General features: G+C 44.0%; 1 protein-coding gene across 1 annotated transcript in view; it reads left to right on the top strand.

The window, feature by feature from the left end:
- The window catches only part of atp8b1 (ATPase phospholipid transporting 8B1), an 86,951-nt gene that overhangs the window by 35,011 nt on the left and 24,698 nt on the right, over positions 1 to 27,242 (top strand). The window contains exons 17-21 of the mRNA XM_068031017.1: positions 5,911 to 6,075; positions 7,221 to 7,332; positions 16,527 to 16,602; positions 23,749 to 23,872; positions 26,831 to 27,113. Coding sequence (XP_067887118.1) covers positions 5,911 to 6,075; positions 7,221 to 7,332; positions 16,527 to 16,602; positions 23,749 to 23,872; positions 26,831 to 27,113 — 760 coding nt within the window. The remainder of the gene's footprint in view (positions 1 to 5,910; positions 6,076 to 7,220; positions 7,333 to 16,526; positions 16,603 to 23,748; positions 23,873 to 26,830; positions 27,114 to 27,242) is intronic.

Below are 27,242 nucleotides of genomic sequence, written 5' to 3'. Positions count from 1 at the left end.
GTAACTCACCTCCTGTCTCCCCAAAGCCTGTCCACCATCTGCAAGGCACAAGTGAGGAGGGTGACGGAATACTCTCCACTTGCTTGGATGGGTGCAGCTCCAACAACACTCAAGAAGCTTGACACCATCCAAGACAAAGCAGTCGGCTTGATTGCACCCCATCCACCATTCACTGCCTCCACCACCAACGCATAGTGGCAGCAGTGTGTTCCATTTACAAGATGCACTGCAGCAACTCACCAAGGCTCCTTTGACAGCACCTTCCAAGCCCGCGACCTCTACCATCTAGTAGGACAAGGGCAGCATTTGCACGGGAACACCACCACCTGCAAGTTCTCCAAGTCACACACCATCCTGACTTGGAACTATGTCGCTGTTCCTTCACTTCCACTGGGTCAAAATCCTGGAACTCCCTTCCTAGCAGCACTGTGGGTATAGTTACACCCCAAAGACTGCAGTGGTTCAAGAAGGCGGCTTTTCACCTTCTCTAAGGCAATTAGGGGCGGGCAATAAAGGCTGGCCGGACCAGTGATGCTCACATCCCATGAAAGAATTTTAAAAAAACTTCCTCTTGAAGACACTGATTCTGCTTTCACCACCTTTGTGGCCAGCGAGTTCCATCACCTTCTCGAGGGCAATTAGAGATGGGCAATAAATGCTGGCCGAGCCAGCAACGCCTACATCCCATGAACAAATAAAACCCTCGACTGCACTACTCTCTCACTATGTCCTGCCACCTTCAAAGATCAATGCTCTGTCCCTGCACACTCTTTAGAACTTTGCCATTTAGTCTATAATGCCTCTCCCTATGCCTTCTGCCAAGATGCAAAACCTCACACTTCTCTGTATTAAATTCAATCTGCCACTTGTCAGCCCATTCTGCTACCTATCTATTTCCTCTTGCAGTCAATTGGTATCATCCTCACAGTTTGCCACACCTCCAAGTTTGGCATCATCATCAAATTTTGAAATGTTACTGTATTCCAATATCCAGGTCATTTATATATATATATATCAAAAAATAACAGTGGTCTTGGCACTGACCCTTGGAACACCACTGTCTACCATTCTCCAGACTGAAAAACAAGCATTTACCATGACTAGCTGTTTTTTATCCAGAAGCCAATTTTTTTTTTATCCGAGCTGACACTGACCCACCTATTCCATGAGCCTCAATTTCATTAACTAGCATTTTTATGTGGTACTTTAACAAACGCTTTCTTAAAGTCCATGTAGACAGCATTCCCTTCATTGACCTTCACTGATACTGTATCAAAAAATACAATTAGTTTCATCAAGTATGACCTGCCTTTTACAAATCCATTATCCCTAATTAACTCAAACCTCTCCAAGTGCCTGTTGATTTTGTTTTCCCTGATTATTGTTTCTAAAACCTTACCAACCACTGATGTTAAACTGACCAGGCTGTATTTACTAGGAATGTCCTTAACCCTTTCTCTGAATAAGGGTGTCACATTTGCCACTCTCCAATCCTCTGCCACCTCTCTCCTATCTGGGCAAGATTGGAAGATTATGGCAAGCCCTTCCATGATCTCCACCCCTACTTCCTTTAGCAACCTGGGATGCAAGCCATCCAGACCAAGTGACTTATCCACTCCAAGCATAGGCAGGATGTAGTGGAAATGCTGGCTATCAGTTTTCACCCCATCCATTACCTTTACCATTGCCGCTTCTGCTGATATTTTGTCAGCATCTTCTTCCTTCGTAAATACCGATACAAAGTACTCAGTAAGTATTCTAGCTTTGCCCTGCATCTCTAAGCATATATCACACTCCTTGTCCCTAATAGAACCCACCCCAACTCCTACTACCCGCTTCTTATTTGCATGCCAGTCAAAGATTTTTGGGTTCCCTTTTATGTTAACTGCTATTCTATTTGGAGGTTGAGCTGCCCACTTTCTGTGGGAGGTCCTTGGGGGTGCTTTTGCTAACGCTGTTGGGGAGGGTTTAAACTAATATGGCAGGGGGATGGGAACCAAATGAGGAGGTCAGTGGACAGTAAGGAGGTAGTAACTAAAGCCTGTAAGGAACTAGATAATGAAGTCAGCGTGACGAAGGAGAAGAGTAGGCAGGGAGCAGATGATGAACGCAAAGGGACTGGTGGTCTGAGGTGCATTTGTTTTAATGCAAGAAGTGTAGTAGGTAAGGCAGATGAACTTAAGGCTTGGATTAGTACCTGGGAGTATGATATTGCTATTACTGAGACTTGGTTGAGGGAAGGGCACGATTGGCAACTAAATATCCCAGGATATCGATGCTTCAGGCGGGATAGAGAGGGAGGTAAAAGGGGTGGAGGAGTTGCATTACTGGTCAAAGAGGATATCACAGCTGTGCTGAAGGAGGGCACTATGGAGGACTCGAGCAGTGAGGCAATATGGGCAGAACTCAGAAATAGGAAGGGTGCGGTAACAATGTTGGGGCTGTACTACAGGCCTCCCAACAGCGAGCGTGAGATAGAGGTACAAATATGTAAACAGATTATGGAAAGATGTAGGAGCAACAGGGTGGTGGTGATAGGAGATTTTAATTTTCCCAACATTGACTGAGATTCACTTAGTGTTAGAGGTCTAGATGGAGCAGAATTTGTAAGGCGCATCCAGGAGGGTTTTCGAGAGCAGTATGTAAATAGTCCAACTCGGGAAGGGGCCATACTGGACCTGGTGTTGGGGAATGAGCCCGGCCAGGTGGTTGAAGTTTCAGTAGGGGACTACTTTGGGAATAGGGATCACAATTCCTTAAGTTTTAGAATACTCATGGACAAAGACGAGAGTGGTCCTAAAGGAAGAGTGCTAAATTGGGGGAAGGCCAACTATACCAAAATTCGGCAGGAGCTGGGGAATGTAGATTGGGAGCAGCTGTTTGAAGATAAATCCACATTTGATATGTGGGAGGCTTTTTAAGAGAGGTTGATTAGCGTGCAGGAGAGACATGTTCCTGTGAAAATGAGGGATAGAAATGGCAAGATTAGGGAACCATGGATGACAGGTGAAATTGTGAAACTAGCTAAGAGGAAAAGGGAAGCATACATAAGGTCTAGGCGGCTGAAGAAAGACGAAACTTTGGAAGAATATCAGGAATGTAAGACCAATCTGAAACGAGGAATTAAGAGGGCTAAAAGGGGTCATGAAATATCTTTAGCAAACAGGGTTAAGGAAAATCCCAAAGCCTTTTATTCATATATAAAGAGCAAGAGGGTAACTAGAGAAAGGATTGGCCCACTCAAGGACAAAGGAGGAAAATTATGCGTGGAGTCAGAGAAAATGGGTGAGATTCTAAATGAGTACTTTGCATCGGTATTCACCGAGGAGAGGGACATGACGGATGTTGAGGTTAGGGATAGATGTTTGATTACTCTAGGTCAAGTCGGCATAAGTAGGGAGGAAGTGTTGGGTATTCTAAAAGGCATTAAGGTGGACAAGTCCCCAGGTCCGGATGGGATCTATCCCAGGTTACTGAGGGAAGCGAGAGAGGAAATAGCTGGGGCCTGAACAGATATCTTTGCAGCATCCTTAAACACAGGTGAGGTCCCGGAGGACTGGAGAATTGCTAATGTTGTCCCTTTGTTGAAGAAGGGTAGCAGGGATAATCCAGGTAATTATAGACCGGTGAGCCTGACGTCAGTGGTAGGGAAGCTGCTGGAGAAGATACTGAGGGATAGGATCTATTCCCATTTGGAAGAAAATGGGCTTATCAGTGATGGGCAACATGGTTTTGTGCAGGGAAGGTCATGTCTTACCAACTTAATAGAATTCTTTGAGGAAGTGACAAAGTTGATTGATGAGGGAAGGGCTGTAGATGTCATATACACATGGACTTCAGTAAGGCGTTTGATAAGGTTCCCCATGGTAGGTTGATGGAGAAAGTGAAGTCGCATGGGGTCCAGGGTGTACTAGCTAGATGGATAAAGAACTGGCTGGGCAACAGGAGACAGAGTCGTAGTGGAAGGGAGTTTCTCAAAATGGAGACGTGTGACCAGTGGTGTTCCACAGGGATCCGTGCTGGGACCACTGTTGTTTGTGATATACATAAATGATTTGGAGGAAAGTATAGGTGGTCTGATTAGCAAGTTTGCAGACGACACTAAGATTGGTGGAGTAGCAGATAGTGAAGGGGACTGTCCGAGCATATAGCAGAATATAGATAGATTGGAGAGTTGGGCAGAGAAATGGCAGATGGAATTCAATCCGGGCAAATGCGAGGTGATACATTTTGGAAGATCCAATTCAAGAGTGAACTATACAGTAAATGGAAAAGTCCTGGGGAAAATTGATGTCCAGAGAGATTTGGGTGTTCAGGTCCATTGTTCCCTAAAGGTGGCAACGCAGGTCAATAGAGTGGTCAAGAAGGCATACGGCATGCTTCCCTTCATTGGACGGGGTATTGAGTACAAGAGTTGGCAGGTCATGTTACAGTTGGATAAGACTTTGGTTCGGCCACATTTGGAATACTGCGTGCAGTTCTGGTCGCCACATTACCAAAAGGATGTGGATGCTTTGGAGAGGGTGCAGAGGAGGTTCACCAGGATGTTGCCTGGTATGGAGGGCGCTAGCTATGAAGAGAGGTTGAGTAGATGAGGATTATTTTCATTAGAAAGATGGAGGTTGAGGGGGGACCTGATTGAGGTGTACAAAATCATGAGAGGTATGGACAGTGTGGATAGCAAGAAGCTTTTTCCCCAGAGTGGGGGATTCAATTACTAGGGGTCACGAGTTCAAAGTGAGAGGGGAAAAGTTTAGGGGGGATATGCGTGGAAAGTTCTTTACGCAGAGGGTGGTGGGTGCCTGGAATGCGTTGCCAGCGGAGGTGGTAGACGCGGGCACGATAGCGTCTCTTGAGATGTATCTAGACAGATACATAAATGGGCAGGAAGCAAAGAGATACAGACCCTTAGAAAATAGGCGACAGGTTTAGATAGAGGATCTGGATCGGCGCAGGCTTGGAGGGCCGAAGGGCCTGTTCCTATGCTGTAATTTTCTTTGTTCTTTGATAAAGAAGAGCATGGATAGCTGGTCAGGTTACAGAGAAAATGACCCGTCCAGGAAAGATGAATATTTCTCAGACTGCTGAGAAGGGTCAATGTGGCCTAGTTTTGTTGTTTATTAAGAGACACTGAAGTTTCATTACAGTGACATTTGCTATAATGTGGTCTGTACATGCACTGTAAGATTAAGTACCTTTAATGATTTGTGTGCGGTCTTGACTCAACTGAAGTGTTCATCAGTTTGCCTTCCAGAAAATGCATGTGCAAGGATTATGCTATCCCATTCATTTAGCAGAAGCTTTTCATTGTTGCATCCCTCGGGTTACGCTATTGTATGTCTAGACTTTAAGTACTGAAACCAATCTCCAGATCCTGAAGGCCTGCTTAAAGCAGAAACCACTAACAATAACTCAGGGAAATATCTGAAGCAGACCTGAAATGTTGTGTTTTCAGCCAGGCCTTTAGGTGGAGCACCTCAGTGACCCCATGATGTCAGATGGGAGCTGTATCTGGCTTGGTGGTAATGACTTATTCCTTTATCTCCCCACATCTCTGTTGAATTGTTCGCACATGAATGGTGCAGTTACACATCTGTCACCTTTTGGAGGGAAGGTAATTGAGACAGATGACCTGTTGTCTCAAGCACGCTTCCTTGTAAGTGCTTCTGCTGTTTGGGTGCGGATGAGCTAGTACGGGGCTAAAGCAGCCAATAGTCTCACTATCAGAGTATCGGTTCTTTGAGAGGGGCAAGCTGAATCCTGTCAGCTTGTGGGAATACAATAGTTTGAGATGTTCATGAACTTTCTTGCCTTTCTCTTCCACTTGAAGAAAGTAGCATTGGAGCTTAAAACAAAAGAATACTGACAGAAATTCAAGACAACTAAACTAAACATATCTGTGTTTCACAGGAATTTGCAGATGAAACACTCAGAACTTTGTGTCTATCGTACAAGGATATTAGTGAAGCAGAGTTTGCAGAGTGGGATAAAAAATTTCAAGCAGCCAGCGTTTCCACAAACGATCGTGATAAAGCAAAAAGTGAAGTCTATGAAGAAATTGAAAAGAATTTGTTGGTATGTATAGTTTTTTAATATCTTTTATATATTTGACAGCCTTTGGTCTGTCATGGGCTGACCTGTCATTCAAACTGACTTCTGTCTGTGTCTGACGTGTTTCATAATGTTATGGGAGTTCAGTTTTGCTGCCTCAAAGTCTGTTTTTAAACATTATCATTTTCATCTTGAAGTATTCAGTATCCAAAATTCACAAGTTAAAGTAGGATACAGAGGAAGAGTATTTTAGAGAATTAACCTGTAATCTTAAGTGTAATGGAGAATTTTTTGGCACTTCGCAATCATTTTGGTCTGTTTCAAGCTTTAGAAATGCTTAATTAAAGCTGTTCTGGCAGCACATATTTTAGCCTAGATTTTTCAGATCATATTGACCCTATTAATGGTGTAAATCAGGCAGCCCTGATTAAGAAGTTGAATGGAGTTCTGTTGCACTATTTTATAATTGGCAAACTTCATGACTTTGTGCAATAATGTAGATTTTTTTTTTGTGTAGTACATGCTTTCCTCAAATCTCAACAACAAGGGCAATAAACTTTTTGGGCTTCATTGCTCATTCATGTCATCAGCAGGCCGAATCTCAGTGGTAATGGTGTGCTGTCAGCCCTTGTATCTCTGAGAGTCTCTACATTCAGGAAATGAGGGATGGAAGGGGAAAAAGCTTTCTATTTGTCACCCTATGAAAACTCAACTTTCTTCTTTCATGATTTTACTTGCTTTCATGCCACTTGTTATCCTTTTTGTGTCTTGTGGGTGAACACATCCTTTGAAATAGAAATGCTTAGAATTATGTAAGTCAGTCAATTATAAGAAGGTCACTAATAAATCTCATAAGAAATTCAGGAGAACCTTCTGGACAGAATGTGGAATTAGCTCCCCCACGGAATAGTTGGGGTGACGAGCATAGATGCATTTTAGCTAGGTACATGAGGGAGAAAGGACTAGAGATGTGTATGCTGATAGGATGAGATAAAGTAAGATGGGGGAGGCTGAAGTGAAGCTTAACACAGGCATGAACTGTTTGAATCAATTGACTTGTTTCTATGTCTTACGCATTTGTATTCTAGTATCTTATGATGTAATTTCAGGGTCATTTTTTTTGTTTCCTGCTTTTCCAACATGGCATTCATGCTTGCAATCTATTCCAGCTTCTTGGAGCAACTGCTGTAGAGGATAAACTGCAGGATGGTGTTTCTGAGACCATTGAAACCCTTAAAAGGGGAGATATTAAAATCTGGGTACTAACGGGAGACAAAAAAGGTAACTATTCACTGTAATTACATTTTTATGGTGGTAACTTCAATTCCAACCAATTCCATACTTACGTTTTGGGGGAATTGAGTGAAGTGGCTTAAATGGAACGTTTTAGTTTTTGGACATGGATTCAAATTGACTCAGATTGAGCGGATACAAATATTCTCCCTCTGGTGCCTTGAAGAGCTTAATGTGATTCTTAATTTTTTTAAATTTTTGGCCAGTCTCATCCCAGTTCCGTATCAATTTGGCAATGATCAATATTAGACTTGCAATCTCATTCAGAGAGGGCACAGAATTGCTCGCGATGGAAATTAATCAACGGTGAACAGGTGCTTTTCTGAGGTGGGCTGAGGCATCTTGTCAGAATTCAGTAAGGAACGTTTTACTCAAATTTGAATCTGGCATGGAAATCCTTGATGCTGACACGAGTTAGCGGAAAGCAAACGAGACTCCAGAATGGTGTGTTGCCTCCCTGGTGCAAGGGTTAAGGATGTCTCGGAGCGGCTGCAGGACATTCTGAAAGGGGAGGGTGAGCAGCCAGAGGTCGTGGTCCATATTGATACTAATGACATAGGCAGGAAGAGAGATGAGGTCCTGCAAAGTGAATATAGGGAGTTAGGCAGAAGGTTAAAAAGCAGGGCCTGTAGGGTTGTAATCTCAGATTTACTCCCTGTGCCACGTGTGAGTGAGGGTAGGAATAGAAGGATAAGGCAAATGAATGCGTGGCTGAAGAGCTGGTGTAGGCAGGAGAGCTTCAGCTACTTAGATAATTGGGATCTCTTCTGGTGCAGAGATGACCTGTACAAGAGGGACAGGTTGCATCTGAACTGGAAGGGGACCAATATCCTTGCGGGGAGGTTTGCTCGTACTACTCTGGAGGGTTTAAACTAGCCTTGCAGGGGGGTGGGACCCAAAGTATTAGTCTCTCCAATGAGGTAGTTGAGGCAAATGTAGAGGTTAAAGCAAGCAAGTCCAGTAGGCAGGCCGGGCAGGGGTAGGACAGGGAGTGTTGAAGGTCTGGAGGCTAAACTGCATTTACTTTAATACAAGAAGCCTTACCTGTAAGGCAGATGAACTCCGAGCATGGATCGGTACATGGAATTGTGATATTATAGCTATTACGGAAACGTGGTTGAGGGATGGGCAGGACTGGCAGCTCAATGTTCCGGGGTACCGATGCTTCAGGCGTGACAGAGGTGGAGGTAAGAGAGGAGCGGGAGTTGCACTATTGATTAGGGAGGACATCACAGCAGTACTTGGAGAGGATATCCTGGGGGGAATGTCCAGTGAGGCCTTATGGGTAGAACTTAGAAATAAGAAAGGGGTGATCACTTTGATGGGATTATACTATAGGCCCCCAATTGTCAGAGGGAATTGGAGGAGCATATATGTGGGGAAATCACAGATAAGTGTAGGAATTATAGGGTTGTAATAGGTGATTTTAACTTCCCTAATATTTTATTTTATTTTATTTTATTTAGAGATACAACACTGAAACAGGCCCTTTGGCCCACCAAGTCTGTGCCAACCAACAACCACCCATTTCTACTAATCCTACATGAATCCCATATTCCCTACCACATCCCACCATTCTTCTACCACCGACCTACACTAGGGGCAATTTACAATGGCCAATTTACCTATCAACCTGCAAGTCTTTGGCTGTGGGAGGAAACCGGAGCACCCGGCGGAAACCCACGCGATCACAGGGGAAAACTTGCAAACTCTGCACAGGCAGTACTCAGAACTGAACCCAGGTCGCTGGAACTGTGAGGCTGCGGTGCTAACCACTGCACCACTGTGCCGCCCATATTGACTGGGCCTGCCTTAGTGCTAAGGGATCAGATGGGGAAGAATTAGTTAAGTGCATCCATGATAGTTTTCTAAAGCAGTATGTGGATGGCCCTGCTACAGAAGGGGCTACACTCGACCTTCTCTTAGGAAATGAGGCTGGGCAGGTGGTTGATGTGTCAGTGGTGGAGCACCTTGGGACCAGTGACCATAACTCTATTAGCTTCAAGATAGTTATGGAAAAGGATAGGACTGGTCCTCGGGTTGAAGTCCTAAATTGGGGGAAGGCTAACCTTGATGGTATCAGACAGGAACTCTCAAAAGTTGAATGGGAGAGGCTGTTTTCAGGTAAAGGGAATTCTGGCAAGTGAGAGGCTTTTAAAAGTGAGATAGGAAGAGTTCAGGGCCGGCATGTTCCTGTTAGATGGAATGGCAAGGCTGGCAAGTTTAGGGAACCTTGGTTGACGAGGGATTTTGAGGGTCTGGTCAGGACAAAGAAGGAGGCATATGTCAGGTATAGGCAGCTGGGATCGAGCGAGTCCCTCAAGGAGTATAGGGGATGTAGGACTACACTTAAGGAAATTAGGAGGGCGAAAAGGGGCCATGAGATTTCCCTGGCAGATAAGATAAAGGAGAATCCTAAAAGATTCTATAAATATGTTGAGTAAAAGGGTAGCTAGGGAGAGAGTAGGTCTCCTAAAGGATCAGTGTGGTAATCTGTGTGTGGAGCCACGGGAAATGGGCAGGTCTTAAATGAATATTTCTCGTCCGTATTTACCATGGAGAAGGTCATGGAAGCTAGTGAGTTCAAGGGAGGGAACAGCGATATCCTGGAGCATATCAACATTACAAAGGAGGAGGTGTTGGAGGTTTTGAAGCGCATTAAGGTAGATAAATCCCCAGGGCCTGACCAGGTGTATCCTCGGATGCTATGGGAAGCAAGGGAGAAGATTGCTAGGGCCCTGGCCGTGCTTTTTGTATCATCGTTAGTCATGGGTGAGGTACCAGAAGACTGGACAAAAGCTAATGTTGTGCCTTTATTTAAGAAGGGCAGCAGAAGGATGAGTCAGGGAACTACAGGCCAGTGAGCCTTACATCAATGGTGGGAAAGTTATTGGAAGGGATTCTGAGAGACAGGATTTATATGCATTTGGAAAGGCAAGGTCTGATTAGGGATAGTCAGCATGGCTTTCTGTGTGGGAAATCATGACTCACGAATTTGATTGAGTTTTTTGAGGAGGTGACCAAGAGGATTGACGAGGGCAGGGTGGTGGATATTATCTACATGGACTTTAGGAAGGCCTTTGTCAAAGTCCCGCATGGTAGGCTGGTCCGGAAGATTCGAACACATGGGATCCAGGGTGAGCTAGCAAATTGGATACAAAATTGGCTTGGTGATGCGAGGCAGAGGGTGGTAGTGGAGGGTTGTTTTTCAGATTGGAGGCCGGTGACCAGTGGTGTGCCGCAGGGATCGGTGCTCGACCCTCTGTTATTTGTCATTATATATTAATGACTTGGATGTGAATGTAGGGGGCATGATTAGTAAGTTTGCAGATGACACCAAAATTGGTGGTATAGTGGACAGTGAAGAAGGTTGTCTAAAGTTACAAGAGGATATAGATCAACTGGGAAAGTGGGCAAGGGATTGGCAAATGGAATTTAACGCAGACAAGTACGAAGTGATGCATTTTGGGAAGTTAAACCAGGGCAGGACATATACAGTGAATGGCAGGGCCCTGGGGAGTGCTGTTGAGCAGAGAGACCTTGGGGTGCAAGTACATAGTTCCCTGAAAGTGGCAACAGAGGTAGACAGGGTGGTGAAGAAGGCGTATGGCATGCTTGCCTTCATCGGCCAAGGCATTGAGTACAAGAGTTGGGATGTCATGTCACAGTTGTACATGACATTGGTTAGGCCGCATTTGGAGTACTGTGTGCAGTTCTGGTCGCCGCACTACAGGAAAGATGTGATTAAGCTAGAGAGGGTGCAAAAAAGATTCACAAGGATGTTGCCTGGTTTGGAGGGCTTGAGTTATAAAGAGAGATTGGATCGGCTGGGTCTGTTTTCCCTGGAGCAAAGGAGGCTGAGAGGGGACATGATAGAGGTATATAAAGTTATGACAGGCATAGATAGGGTAGATAGCCAGAGTCTGTTTCCCAAAGTAGGGGTGACTAAAACTAGAGGGCATAGATTTAAGGTGAGAGGGAGGAGGTTTAAAGGGGATCAGAGGGGTAAATTTTTCACACAAAGTATAGTGGGTATCTGGAATGAGCTGCCTGAGGAGGTGGTGGAGGCAGAAACAGTAGCGACACGTAAGAGGCAGCTGGACAGGTACTTGAATGAGCAAGGCATAGAGGGATATGGAATTAATGCAGGCAGGTGGGATTAGTATAGATAGGGATTATGGTCGGCATGGACGCGGTGGGCTGAAGGGCCTATTTCTATGCTGTACGACTCTGACTCTATGAAATAGAACACGATCCGTTCCCCAGTATTAACGTTCCTCATCTGAGTGAGCAGAAAGTTGGCTAAAATATATGTTTCACCAAAAAAAATCCAGCATTTCTACAAACCAGTTCAAATTCATCAGAATTCCATAAATCTTATTTAAGCAAGTGTTTGAGATATAATTTTCGTTCCAGCTGGGGCAGTGAAGTTTCAAATATTTTCCTAAGTAAAACAATGGCCCTTGCGAATTTGGAGTGATAATCTGTACATAGCTACACCACCTCCAAGCGCTTATCCATTGTCTCTCGAGATAAGGTGGCCAAAGAAGGTACAAGCAGACATGCAAAGGGGTGTGTTATTGCCAGACTAGCACAGGGCCAGCATAATCACTGGATCTGCCAGCCCGCAGTTGCTGGTATCATATTATTACCAAGATTCAGCCGTGCCCTCAGTCAATAGTATAGACCCTGAATACGTGCCAGACGAAACTTTTCACACTGCACCAAAGATGGCCTAACAGAAGAAGCTTCTGGTTTATTATGGAAGGGTCCTAAACTCTGGTAAACATATAATACTGTGATGTAGTTGTAGGAATAGCAGTAGGCCTTTCAGCCCCTCACATTGATTCTTTTTTTGTATTACAAGAATGTCAGTGCATGATGTGTGTGATGTAAATAACCTCCAGCTTTTCTGCTTTTTTTTCGCAAACTGGCAAAGACATCGCCTCAGGAGGCTAAATTTTAGGAATTTCACAGGAAGGGGCAGCTTCGATGGGCTGAATGGCCTACTCCTGCTCCTATGTTTCTAAAACAAAGTATGACCCCAAGCCACATAAGGTGATAAGGTTAGATGACCAAAAGCTTGGTCACAGGTTGGTTCTTAAAGGAAGAAAGTGAGATAGAGAAGTGTTGGGAAGGTATTCCACAGCTTAGGGCCAAGACAACTGAAGGCGTGGCCTCCAATGGCAGAACAATAAAAATTGGGGATGCTCAAGAGGCTAGAATTAGAGGAGCACAGATATCTGAGGGTTGTGGAGCTGGAGGCTTATAGCTGTAGGGGTGAGGCCATGGAGGGATTTGAAAACTAGAATGAAAATGTTAAAATCAAGACGTTGTTTGACTGGGAGCCAATGTAAATTAGTGAGAATAAGGGTGTCAGGGGACCGGGACTTGGCACAAGTTAAGACACGGGCAGCAGAGTTTTGGATAATTTCAAGTTACGGAGGGTAGAATATGGGAGACCAGCCAAGAGTGTGTTGGAATAGTCAAGTCTAGAGGTAATGAATGCATGAATGAGGATTGCGGCAGCAGATGAGATGAAACTGGAGTAAAGTCGGCTGATGTTATAAAAGTGGAAATGAGTGGCCTTCGTGAGGGCACTAGGATGAGGTCAGCAGCTTATCTTGGGGTCAAATGTGACACCAAGGTTGCAAACAAACTGGCTTAATCTCAGACTGTTGCCAGGGTGAAGGATGGAGTCAGTAGCTAGAGAATGGAGTTTGGAGCATGGACTGAAAACAATAGCTTCAGTCTTCCTAATATTTAATTGAAGGAAATTTCTGCTCATCCAGTGCTGGATCACAGATAAGCAGTCTGGTAATTTTGCAACAGTGGAGGAGTTGAGAGGTAGTGGTAAGTTTGATCTGGATGTCGTCAGTGTACACGGGAAAACTAACACAGTGCTTGTGGAGTTGAATCAAAAGATCAGCCACCATTGTTCTGAATGGTGGAGCAGGCTGGATGGGCCATGTGGTCTACTCCTGCTCTGAATTTTTTGTTTTCTTGTGTTCAGATGATGTAGATGAAAAATAGGAGGAGGCCAAGGATATAATCTTGGGGGACACCAGAGGTAACGGTGCGGGAGCAGGAAGAGAAGCCATTGCAGGTGATTTTCTGGCTATGATTAGATAGTTGAGAATGGAACCAGGTGAGAGCAGTCCCCGATAGGTGGGTGATAGTGGAGAGGTGTTGGAGGAGGATGGTGCGGTCAACCATGTCAAAGGTTGCAGACAGGTTGAGAAGGACAAGGGGGAAAAGTTTATCTTTGTCACAATTTTATAGGGTGTCATTTGTGACTTTGATAACTGTTTCAGTACTGTGGTGGGGCAGAAACCTGAATGGAGGGATTCAAATATGGAGTTCCAGGAAAGATAGGAATGGATTTGGGAGGTGGCAACACGTTCCAGGATTTTGAAGAGGAAAGGGAGGTTGGAGATGGGATGGTAGTGTTATGGCCAGGTGAGGCAGGGGTCTAAGGCTGCCCTATCAGCTTTTTCCTGGTTTGGCCGTAACAGGGTTTAATTTTTAAAACATCGTGTTTTAGCTTCCCTCTGTGAATCCTTGCTCACGGCTCTCTAATTGTAAAGGCAAAGAAATCAAGCAGACAAGATTTCTCAGATTTAAACAAGAAAGGTGTAAGTTTATAAACCTTAAAACTCTAATTCAGTTAACTACTAAAAATATGTGACGTGACCACGCTTGCATGCATACATGATAAACACCCATTAAATTTCCTTCTCAGTCCTTGCGATGTTCATTTCACCATCTATCAGTCTAATAGGTTAAGAAGTTATGCAGATACCTTTTCTGTTCACTCAGGTCCCAGATGTTCTGCACACAAATAGAGACAGAAGAGGAGAAAGGAAGGGAAAGGTTTGAAGTAATAGCTGGAGTTCAGTTACTGGTTTTGAGTTGGATGTAAAGTGTTTGATTGAAGTTAAGTCTTGCAGTTCTTGTTGGGTCCCAGTGCACACTTTCAAACCTGTTTAGCTGGTTTTCTGCCATGAGGCTTAAGTTACTTCTGTGGGTCCCTGGAACTTCTCGAGAGAGAGAGAGAGACGGGAAGAAACCTTCCTTCTTTTTTGTCTTCAAATTGCAGTCTGCCCCTTTCTTTGTGGCACAGTTCAAACAACCCCCAGATTGCCAGCAGGTTAATCATGTGACTAGCTCCTTATTTAGAGCAGCCTCACCTGTGAGATGTTGTGGATTCCTTCAAGCTTAGCAGACACTCTCAGTGGGGTGGGGTGGAATGCTGGCTCTTATACATTCAATGTCTCTTAATCAAAATCCATCTGGCGAATTGAATCCTGAAAGGTTGGCAATTCTCATCTTTGTCAAGCCATTTCCTGGTTTGTCCCTGGCATCACTGTTTTCCAACTCACACGTAGTGAGTGCTTCATGATGAGATCAAGGGTTGGTTTTTTGGGATGAGGGTTGATAGCAGATTTAAAGGTGCGAGGGCGTACAGCTGAAGATAGAGGACTGCTTAGGATATTGGCCAACATGGGGAGCAGGAGGGGAGGTTGGGTGGTCAGTTCAATTGGAATAGGGTCACGATCAGCAGACATCTCCAGTTTACCCTCTAGCCCACTCGGAGTGGCAAACTCCATGATGGTGCTTTTAGATGGAAGATGTGAGTGATGGCGCATCCTTAGCGGGGAGACGTGATGTGGAGTAGGTGGCAGCCTGGGGGTGAGGAGGTTGTCTTCCTCCAAGATAATGTCTTCGGGTTCTTGCTACTGAGAGGAAAGAAAAGGGACCAGAGTTACTGGCAACTCAAACTCCCATGAATGGTGTACTTGTCATGGTAGACAGTTGGTTGCCTTAGAATACCAAACTATTAAACCAGGAAAATTATTGTACCATTTTATTAGCTAAAGACAAAATTGAATTCAAAAAAAGTCTTAGTAGGCTCAGCACTTGACCCTCGACTCGACATGTGTACACAATGTAGAATACGAATCAATAAATGGAAGCAGGAATCTGAGAAGTAACCTTAAGTGCCATTGTAAACCATGTGGAAAAGTAAATTGAGAACTACTTCAAATTAAATTCAGAAGGAGACAATTAATTGAAGGTTCATTTGGGAAGCTCTTCACAAAGTGATTAGCACATGGAATGAACTCCCAGACAGAATAGTGGAGGCAAAAGTCATGAAATCATTTCAGAACCAATTAGAAGCTGCAATTATTAGAAACTGTAACGGACAGTCTTTCGTGTTCTATATCGGTGAAAGAAGGTGGGAGAATGGTCTTCTGGATTTGTAATGATTTGTAATAACTTTGTAAAGGATAATGAATTACAATAACTGGTCCATCAAGCCATGAACATCATGCCAATTTCTGGGATTTGTGCAGTGGGATGAACGTTCCTTTCACCTCTGGACCTTGGGTTGAATGCAACACTGACTGAAAGCGTCAAAGTCTCCATTTTACTATAAAAGCAAAATACTGCGGATGCTGGAAATCTGAAATAAAAACAAGAAATGCTGGAACCACTCTGCAGGTCTGGCAGCTGAGAAGCAGAGTTAATGTTTCGGGTCAGTGACCCTTCGGAACTAGCAAATATTAGAAATGTCAAAGGTTATAAGCAATTGAGGCGGGGGTGGAGCAAGAGATAGCAAAGGAGAAGGTGTATATTGGACAAGGTCACATAGCTGACCAAAAGGTCATGGAGCAAAGGCAAACAATATGTTAATGGTGTGTTGAAAGACAAAGCATTAGTACAGATAGGGTGTTAACGGGTGTTAAAGTCTCCATTTTGTCTGCTGGCTGCTCTTGGGCTCTTAATGAAAAGTGTTTGGACAGTTTTAGCCTGGTATACAGGACAGAATTGTCCATAATGCAGTGTGCAGTTGTAAATCTGGCTCGGCAAGGCTGAAAAGACAGCTAATGTGACAACCTTGGCCAGTAATTTAATGGGGCTTTAGTGCTTCTCCAATTACGGGATTTAAAAAATGTACCTATTGAGGGCAGGACTAAGGAATGGTTACTCTGCCTTTCGCCTGCATTAAACTTGAACCTGAATTGCTTGCAAGAAACAACAGGTAGCAAAATCAGAATTGTTCCATTTTGCATCAGTTGCATCCTTCTCCTTGTGCATAACAAAAAAATCAAAACTTCTTTGAATGTTCTTGTTTATATAAATTTGTGCTCTAATAGGTGTTTTTTTTCTTCAACTAGAAACTGCTGAAAACATTGGTTTTTCCTGTCAGTTACTAACTGATGAAATGACTATTTATGGTGGAGAGGACATTAAGTGAGTATTTTTTTTAAATCTTTATAACAGAAAGAAATGCATTTCTATCGTATCTTTCATGACTTCGATCCTCAAAGTGCTTTGCAGCCAATGAATTACATTAGACATGTAGTCACAGTTATAATGTAGAAAACACAGCAACAAATTTGCACACAGCAAGGTCCCACAAAAGATAATGAGATGAATAACTATATCTATTTTTTTTAAATGTTGCTTGAACAAATATTAGCCTTGATATTCTTCTAATGAAGCCTTCGCAATTTTATATCCACCCTAGAAAGCAGAAGAGGCCTTAATTTTATACCTTTTTTCTTTTTTTTAAAAAAAATAGGCCTTTCCACCAGTGCAGCACTCCTTTAGTGCCATACTGAGGTTTAGATTATTTGTTCAGTTGTTGGAATGGGGCTTGAACCCATTACCTAATTTAGAGGTCAAAGGTCTGGCACCTTAGTTTCTATGTAATGAAGGTATAGAATATATTATTCCTATACCTTGTTATATTGAAAGCAAGAGAATCTGAACCTAGTTGCCATTTTATATGTAACTTAAAAACAGTTCTCTTCCATTGTAAGTTACTATGCAGAATGCATTACAAATTTTAGGTTTCTCAACGATTTGCAGCTTTACGTTAGAAATTGAAATTTAATTCTTTTTTAAAATAAGATAGATGGGCAGCCCAGCATCTGTGGCCAAATCTACTGTAATGTGTAATTTCATCCATTGGATGAAGATTTACATCAATTTAGTGGCAGATAGCCAGTACATTTTTGACTTCATGGGTTGTGAGCATCGCTGGCAAGGCGAGCATTTATTGCCCATCGCGAGTTGCACCTTGAGCAGGCGATGGTGAGCTGTCGCCTTGTATCGCTGCAGTCCATCTAGTGTAGGAATACCCACAGCGCTGTTGGAGATGGAGTTCCAGGTTTTTGTCCCAGCGACAGTGAAGGAACAGCGATATAGTTCCAAGTCAGGATGGTTTGTGGCTTGAAAGGGAACTTTCAGGTGGTGGTGTTCCCATGTATCGCTACCCTTGTCCTTTTAGATGGTGCAGGTTGCAAGTTTCGAAGGTGCTGTTGAAGGAAGCTTGGCAAGTTGCTGCAGTGCATCTTGTAGATGGTACACACTGTTGCCACAGTGTGCAGGTGATGGCACAAGTGAATGGTTCGTTGAGGTGCCAATCAAATGGCTGCTTTGCCCTGGATGGCATCAAGCTTCTTGGGTGTTGGAGCTACACTTATCCAGGCCAGTGGAGAGTATTCCATCATACTCCTCACTTGTGCCTTGTCGATGGTGGACAGGCTTTGGCAGGTCAGGAGATGAGTTACTAGCCACAGAATTCCCAGGCTCTGACCTGCTCTTGTAGCCACAGTATTTATGTGGCTGGTTCAGTTAAGTTTTTGGTCAATGGTGACCTTCAGGATGTTGATGGTGGGCAATTCAGCAATGCAAATGCTGTTGAATGTCTAGGGGAGATGGCTCAATTCTCTTTTGTTGGAGATGGTCATTTCCTGGCACTTATGTTGTTACTTGCCATTTACCAGCCCAAGGAGGAGTTGTGAATGGTGCTGAACACTGTGCAGTCATCAGTGAACATCGAACCCACCCCCTCACCATATGTTGGAGGGTAGGCTGAAGATGGTTAGGCCTTGGATGCCATCCTGTGGAACTCCTGCAGCAATGTCCTGGGACTGAGATGATTGGCCTCCAACAACCACAACCATTTTTCTTTGTACTAGGTGTGACTCCAACCAGAGTTTTCCCATGATTAACATTGATTTCAATTTTGCCACACTGTCAAACGCTGCCTTGATGTCGAAGGCAGTCATTCCACCTCACCTCACCTCTGGGATTTCCAGCAGTAGACCTGAATTCTTCAGTTGGGATCAAATAAATAATTATTGGGCTAAATTTGAGTTGCAAAACAATGCATCATTTTATTCATTTCAATATATTTCCATTGCTTTTTAAAAAGGGAAAATTAGGCTGTTCTAAATAGTTTGCAAATTCATTTTGATCCAGAATCCATCAGTTTACACTAATCTTGTGGACAGGCTTCTCTATTATGCTATTTCCTATTTGTTCATATTGAAATGCATTTCTGATATAAATATGTAAAATTGCACATCTTTGGTCTGCCCAAACATTTTCTTGGGTTTAGTGTTATTGATCCCTCATGTAAGTGGATTTTGTGTTCCTTAACGTTACAGGTGAATTCCTGACAGTAATATTTAGTTATACAATAGTGTGACTCAGTCGTAATTTTATGTGAACTGGTTTCCATAAACTTGTATGTGCCATTTGCACAACTGCAATCTTCCAAGATATGAATGATTAAATTGCTTTATTTTACAGTCAAAATGTTCCAGGGAAATTGTTAAATAAAATGTAACCTAGCTGAATTTCATCCCTCCCTGTCATAAACTATGCTCCTCTGCTCTCATGCCAACATTTCCGTCTTTGGTCTGCTCCAGTGTTCCAGTGAACATCGACGCAAGAGCGAGGAGCAGAACCTGATCTTTCGATTAGGCACTCTACAGCCTTGCGGACTGAACATTGAGTTCAAGAACTTCAGAGCATGACTGGCCTTTTAAAAAAAATTTTATATTTTAATTTAATTTAGTTTTTTTTTAACCATGTTCCTATTTTTCAAGTAGACAGTGCTGCTCATTATTCCACTATGAACTTTCTCTCTCTCTGGACTAATGCTTTGTCTTTCACCACAAGCATTGACACACTGCTCATGTCCCAGGACAGCTTTGTTATTTAATCTCTCCTGCCCTCTGCCCGATCACACACCTCCCCTTTTGTTCTCTTTCCCCACCACTACCACACCACCCCCCCTCCCCCCACTTGCTTAAAACCTAATTCTTTTCTAACCTTTGCCGGTTCTGATGAAAGGTCACAGACCTGAAACGTTAACTCTGCTTCTCTCTCCACATATGCTGCCTGACCTGCTGAGTATTTCCAGCATTTTCTGTTTTTATTATGCTCCACTTTCCTTGTCAGTGGGCTAAGTAACTCATTTTTTTCCAGTCAGTCCTATCACTGACTCATCCTAATGCTTGCTGTGGCTCTGCTAAACTAATTTCTTTTGGTAGACTGGCCAAGTTCCTTACCTGCCTCCCTCTGCAGAACTTTTCCTCTTTTCTCTTCTTGAAATGCAAAAATCCATGAGATGGCATTGTATTAACCCAAATGCTCCACCCAATTTCTTAAATCTCTCTTTCATAGGGCAATTGTTTAAAAATGACTTGCTGTGAAATATCTTCATGCAGTCCTTCTCGTATATTACCAGCAGCAGACGGGACTTCGTCAGCTGTGGAAGCCGCCCAGTAATACCTGGGCACTTCGGTGGGGGGGGGGGGGGCTTCCTGATTGGGCACTCTGTGCCCCACAGAGGACCCCCACAGCAGCTCTTGCCACCCACACTGGTGTACCTCCTCCTGATTGACTCCCATCCCGCTCGCCGGAGTCCAGCTGATTGTCCCTGGTGAGGCCCGAAACAGCCATTTTTTGGCGCCAGTAACCATGATCCTCCTGCAGCTGGGTGCAGTCCCATCAGTGGCCACCACTCTCGGTGGCGCTGCTAGTACTGAGGAGCAGCCGGCCCGCTGATTGGCTGGCAGCTCCTGGAGGCAGGACTTGCTACCTCAGAGGGGCGGAAGTCCTGCAAAAGGCCAATTAAGGGCCTGGGCCACATAAAATCTCTGCATGGCTCCCAGGCCCGGTGAAGGCGGACTCGCCCCCGACTCTTGGGGTGGAGGCCCTGCCCACCGGCCTAACATAAAATTCTGGCCTTTGTGTTCAGTTTACTTTCTCACCTAACTTTGTATCATCAACAAATATTGCTGCATTGCACTCAGTCCCCTCATCTAAGTCATTGATATCTATTGTAAATAGTTGAGGCCCAAGCATTGATCCTTGCAGTACTCTGCTAGTTACAGGCTGCCAACGCAAAAATGATCTGTTTATTCCTACTCACTGTTTTTTGTCTTGTACATTAGCAGGTTTTGAGGATTGGTTACCACCAATCTCATGGGGCCCAATTTTGTGTAATAACCTTTTGTGTCACACATTGTTGAATCCTTTTTGAAAATCCAAGTACACTACATCCATTGGTTCCCCCTTAACCACACTGCTAGTTGCATCCTCAAAAAACTAACATGATTTCCTTTTCATGAATCGGTGTTGACCCAATCATATGATTTTCTAAGTGCCCTGTTACTACATTCCTTATAATAGATTCTAGCATTTTCTTCCCTACTGATGTCAGGCTGACTGGCCTATAGTTCCCTGTCTTCTCTCTTCCCTCCTTTCTTGAATGGTAGGGTTACATTTGCTACCTTCCAGTCCATGGGGACTGTACTAGAATCTAGGGAATTCTGTAAGATCAAAACCAATGCATACACTATCTCTGGAGCCACTATCTCTGATGGCCACCTGAGGATGTAGGCCATCAGGTCCAGGGGATTTTTCAGCTTTTAGTCTGATTACTTTCTCCAATATTATTTATTACTTATGCTGATTTCTTTAAGTTCCTCATTCTCACTAGACCCTTGCTTTCCCCATTGCTTCGGGATTTTTTTGTCTTAAATTCTAGAAGACACGCACAAAAAGTTATTTTTTGTGTCTTCTCCATGAAGGTGCATACAGAGTATTTGTTCAGTGTCTCTGCCATTCCCTTATGCCCCAGTATGAATTCTGCTGTCTCTGTCTATAAAGGACCCAAGTTTACTACTTCTAATCTCATCCTTTTTATGCACCTATAGAAGCTTTAACAGTCTGCTTTTATATCTCTTTGCTAGTTTACTCTAATTTCCAGTTTTCTCATTCTTTATCAATTCCTTTTGGCATCCTTTGAATTCTAAAATCCTCCCATTCCTCAGGCTTACTATTCCTTTTGGCAGTATGAGAAGACTCTTCCTTTAATTTAACATTATCTTTAACGTCTTTAATTGTTAGCTACAGTTGGACTACGTTTCCTGTGGGGGTTTTATTCCTTAAGGGAATATTTGTTGCAAATTATGAATTAATTACTTAAATGTTTCCCATTGCTTATCTGCCATCATAGCTTTTAATCTAGTTTCCCAATCTACCTTGGCAAACTTACCTACCTAAATTGTTTTGTTCAGATTTAAGACCCTAGTTTTGGACTTAACTAAATCACTCTCGAGGCTATTATAAAATTCATCATGTTATGACCTTTCTGCTACAGAAGCCTCTTTATTTCAAGGCTATTAATTAACCCTGTCTCAATTCACAATACTAGATCTAAAATGACCTGTTCTCCAGTTGGTTCATGAACATACGGATCTAGAAAACTTTTATTTATTTTCTTGTCATACATTCCATGAACTCGTCCTCCATGCTATTACTGCAAATTTGGTTTGCCCAGTCTATCTGAAGATTCAACTCCCCCATGATTACTGCACTGCACTTGTTAAATGTGTTTCTAATTTCCTGCTTTTCCAACAGTTGAACTACTGTTACGAGGCTTATAAACTGCTTGTTTCTTAGTTCCACCCAAGCTGATTGTAGATCTTTGTTTTCCAAGCTAAGATCCTTCCTCTTTACTGTCTTTATCCCAACCTTTATTATTAGGGCTACCCACCTCCCCATCACACCGCACCCCCCACCACCCCCACCCCTGCTGCTTTTCTATTGTGATTATCTTTTCTAACAGTCAAGTATAATGAAATATTTAATTCCCAACCATGGCCACTCTGCAATCATGTAGCCAGATTCAGCCCATTTACTTCTATCTATGCTATTAATTCATTTATTTTGTTGCAAGTGCTTCATGTATTCAAATATAATGCCTTTAGCTCAACTTTTTTCGACATTTCCCTGATGTCACTAATGTCCCATAACCTTTGTTCCTTCCTGACTGACACTAATTTTGATCCAAATTGATTCTCTACGCTATAGCCTTGACATTTCTTTTAGTCCTTTTGAACTTAACCTTTCCTGAATCCTGCCTCCCTTCATTCATTTAAAGTCCTATCACCCTAGTTCAATTCACCAGGACACTGTTCCCAGCTTTGCTTAAGTAGACCCTAGTGCATGGAGCAACTCTTTCCCCAGTGCTAGTGTCAGTGCAAAGGATGTTAGTGAACCAGGGTTTTTATGACAGTCTGGTAGCTACATGGTCGCCATTATTGATAGCAGCCTTTTAATAGCAGATTTATTTAAGTAATTGAATTTAAATTCCTCAGCTGCCATGGTGGGCTTTGAATTTATGTCTCCAGATCGTTAGTCTGGGCTACTAGTCCGGTAATGGGATCACTATGTTACCATTCCCACCAGTGGCCTTGACATTGTTCCAGCTAACTCAGCATAGGAACTTAGTCTTATGTCATCTTCTTAGACAGTCCCTCGGGAACAAGGATGACTTTCTTCCACTCCAGGGTTGTGAGTCCCTGGGTGACTGAATAGTCCAATTCTGGATCCGCACACTCTGCCACAGTTGGGGCAGGTGGTGTTTGGTGAGGCGAGTTAATGGGATGCTTGAATTTCCATGCGCTCCTTCTGCTGTTTGCATTTGGTCGCTGCCTGGGCATGTCGACATTATCCGAACTGACTGGCACCTTCGCGGATGCTTCTTCTCTGTTTTGGGTGGTCTCAGGCAATAGATTCCCACGAATTAGTGGAGATGTCACATTTTTTCAGGGAGGTTTTAAGGACATCCTTGTAGCATTTCTTCTGCCCTCTGGTAGTCTCTTGCCATGACGGAGTTCGAAGTAGAAAGCTCGTTTTGGAAGTCTTGTGTCAGGCATGCGGGCAATGTGGCCTGTCCAACCTAATTGACAAGCCATGACCAGTGTCTCAATCCTGGGGATGTTGGCCTGAGAGAGGATCCTGATATTGGAGCACCTGTCCTGCCACTGAATTTGCAGTATTTTGCAGAGACACTGCTGGTGATATCTCTCCAGCACTTTGAGATGTCTGCTGTGTAGTGTCCATGTTTTCGACACATACAGAAGGGCAGGTAAAACTGCGGCCCTGTAGACCATGAGCTTGGTGCCAGATTTAAGGTCTTTTGTCATCGAACACTCCTTTCCTCAGAAGACCTTAAAAAAAAAGTTTCCTACTTATTATCAGAATTGTACGATTCAATAACTCAGATTTGTTTACTTGATCTTTCAGTGACATGCTAAATACCATGCAAAGAAACAGGACAAACATGGTAGCAGGAGACGTTAACTCTTACACAAACACGGTCTTCCATGATAATGCAACACCTGCATTGGTAATCACTGGTGCCTGGCTGGTATGTAATAAGTCTTGCTAATATTTTGTGTTTCTTCAGAATGAGAGTAAATCCACTTAAGTAAACAGTGAGCAGTGTAATCCTGGGCTGATTCCAGCCCAAACAGACATAGTTGGGGGGTAAGTGGTAGGTGCAATATTCAAATAATCCACCCATCAAGAAACTGACCAGATAGGGTGCAATACTGGTTTTAACCCCACCCAATTTTATTTTTGATTGAAGTCAACAGTGAATCATCTTGGGAGAGAATAAAACCAGCGTTCTACCCAATCCTATGTATTTCCCTCCAGCACTTTGGCTTAAAATTACACCTAATGGGCTGAATTCGATAGGCCCACCTCCGAAAGTGGTGGCGGGCCAAAATGAAGGTTCCCCCGAAGCCCGGGCTGCACGCCGAAGAGCCGCCATGATTCCAAGTGCGGTGGCTTTTATAAATAGCTGGGCTGAGCCCCATCAGCCGAAAGTGATCTTCATAAAGTGATGGAAGGTGTCATCAACAGTGCCATCAAGCGGCACTTGCTTAGCAATAACCTGTTCAGTGACGCTCAGTTTGGGTTCCGCCAGGGCCGCTCAGCTCCTGGCCTCATTTCAGCCTTTATTCAATCATGGACAAGAGAGCTGAACTCCGGAGGTGAAGTGAGAGTGACTGCCCTTGGCATCAAGGCAGCATTTGACCGAGTATGGCATCAAGGAGCCCTAGCAAAACTGAGGTCAATGGGAATCGGGGAAATCCCTTCACTGGCTGGAGTCATACCTAGCGCAAAGGAAGATGGTTGTGGATGTTGGAGGTCAATCATCTGAGCTCCAGGACATCACTGCAGGAGTTCCTCAGGGTAGTGTCCTGGGCCCAACCATCTTCAGCTGCTTCATCAATGACCTTCCTTCAATCATAAGGTCAGAAGTGGGGATGTTCGCTGATGATTGCACTTTGTTCAGCACCATTCGGGACTCCTCAGATACTGAAGCAGTCAGTGTAGAAATGCAACAAGACCAGGACAATATCCAGGCTTGGGCTGATCAGTGGCAAGTAACATTCACGCCACCCAAGTGCCAGGCAATGACCATCTCCAACAAGAGAGAATCTAACCATCTCCCCTTGACATTCAACGGCATTACCATCACTGAATCCACCACTATCAACATCCTAGAGGCTACCATTGACCAGAAACTGAACTGGAGTAGCCATATAAATACTGTGGCTACAAGAGCAGGTCAGAGGCTAGGAATCCTGAGGCGAGTAACTCGCCTCCTGACTCCCCAAAGCCTGTCCACAAGGCACAAGTCAGGAGTGTGATGGAATACTCTCCACTTGCCTGGATGGGTGCAGCTCCAACAGCACTCAAGAAGCTCGAAACCATCCAGGACAAAGCAGCCCGCTTGATTGGCACACCATCTATAAACATTCACTCCCTCCACCACCGATGCATAGTGGCAGCAGTGTGTACCATCGACAAGATGCACTGCAGCAATGCACCAAGGCTCCTTAGACAGCACCTTCCAAACCCGCGACCTCGACCAACTAGAAGGACAAGGGCAGCAGATGCATGGGAACACCACCACCTGCAAGTTCCCCTCCAAGTCGCACACCATCCTGACTTGGAACTATATCGCCGTTCCTTCACTGTCGCTGGGTCAAAATCCTGGAACTCCCTTCCGAACAGCACTGTAGGTGCACCTACCCCAAATGGACTGCAGCGGTTCAAGAAGGCAGCTCACCACCACCTTCCCAAGGGCAATTAGGGATGGGCAATAAATGCTGGTCTGGCCAGCGCCGCCTACATCCCATGAATGAATTTAAAAAAAAAAATTGACCTTTCTCCCTTCCCCCCCCCCCCCCGCCCCCCCCCCCCCCCCGCAAAGTGCATCAACTGTAAACTTTACCCCTTCCCACCATCCCCTCCACCAATGGGAAGACTTTAGTGCTGCTCCCCCGCCATCCACCCCCTAACAGAAAAACTGACCTGCTCCCCCCTCCCAACCAATGTGGTGCCTTGATTCACCAGACGGGGATCAGAAGGCACGGGAGTGCTGGCCGTCAGCACAAAGATTGCAACAGGATCAGAGGCAGAGGCGGGCTTGCAATTAAGTCAGATAGGTAGAATTATTTAAATAGTTAAATTACGGTCCTGCTGCCAAGCGATGGCAGGGGGCAATCTTCATGCCACACTGCCCCCCAGCATCCTCCAGCCACAGATCCCGAAGTCGCGGCCTCTTTAAAATCCAGTCCAATGTGTCAGCACAAAATACATGAAGAATTTTCCAATAAAACGCCAACTTTATCCCTGTGATACCACCTTCTTCCCTTGAGCCAATGAGATTAGAACAAAAATGGGTAGGAGGGCTATTGGTGTTTACATCTAGCTTGGATAATTTACCCAGCATAGTTTCCTTTGGTGACTTGATCCTGGGAGGTGGATTTGGCCTTGAGTAATTTGAACAAGGTTGTCTCTCTCACCAAGCAGACTGTCTCCACACATCATCCCTGTATTGCAGAGATTGTTTTCACTTCACATTTCCAGTGCCAGTTTCTGTAGATTTGTATTTCTGAGGATGCTACATCACCTAACATTGATGGCTCCTTCCCTTACTATCCAGATTGTGTCAAGGGCCATAGCAAGTTTGAATGATAAGGAGGGACAGTAGGGAGTCCAGGACTAGGGAACATAGCCTAAAGGATCAAACCTTTTAGTAGTGAAGTTAGGAAACACTTCTACATGCAAAGTAGAGTAAGAGTTCAGGAAGACTTTTTGCGAACAGCAGTTGATAGGTCAATTGTTAATATTAAATCTGAGTTTGCTGCATTTTTGTTAATCAAACATATCACAGGAAATGGTGTAAAGGTGGGGTTGTGCAGGTGGGTCACACATCAGCCATGATCTCATTGAATGGCAGAACAAGCTTGAGGGGATAAACGGCTGAAACCTGTGTCTATGTTCCCATGGTGCACTTGTTTTCCAGAATGAAATACTCCGAGAAAAGAAAAGAAGGAAAAACAAATGGTTCAGGCGGCCAAAAACAGAGGACGAGAAGAGGATGCAAATAGAAAAGGATCAGAAAGATGAAACCGCTAAAGAAAAGCGGCAGAAAGATTTTGTGGATTTAGCCTGCCAATGCACTGCCGTAGTCTGCTGTCGTGTCACCCCCAAACAGAAAGCCATGGTGGTGAACTTGGTGAAAAAATACAAGAAAGCCATTACCCTGGCAATTGGAGATGGCGCTAATGATGTTAACATGATTAAAAGTAAGTGCAGGGAGGGCTGTTCACATAAAGATCTCTTGCAAAGCTGTTTTCCTTTCGGTTCTACTTGAATGCTCCGAAGCAAAAAACTGGCCCATCTCTCATGTGAAATGGAATTTTCGCAAGACAAGA

This window comes from Heterodontus francisci, chromosome 1 (genome assembly GCF_036365525.1).
Source record: "Heterodontus francisci isolate sHetFra1 chromosome 1, sHetFra1.hap1, whole genome shotgun sequence".
In the NCBI taxonomy this organism is placed as follows: domain Eukaryota; kingdom Metazoa; phylum Chordata; class Chondrichthyes; order Heterodontiformes; family Heterodontidae; genus Heterodontus; species Heterodontus francisci.
The sequence above is the reverse complement of the archived record's forward strand: the minus strand, read 5'-3'. Positions and strand labels throughout refer to the sequence as shown.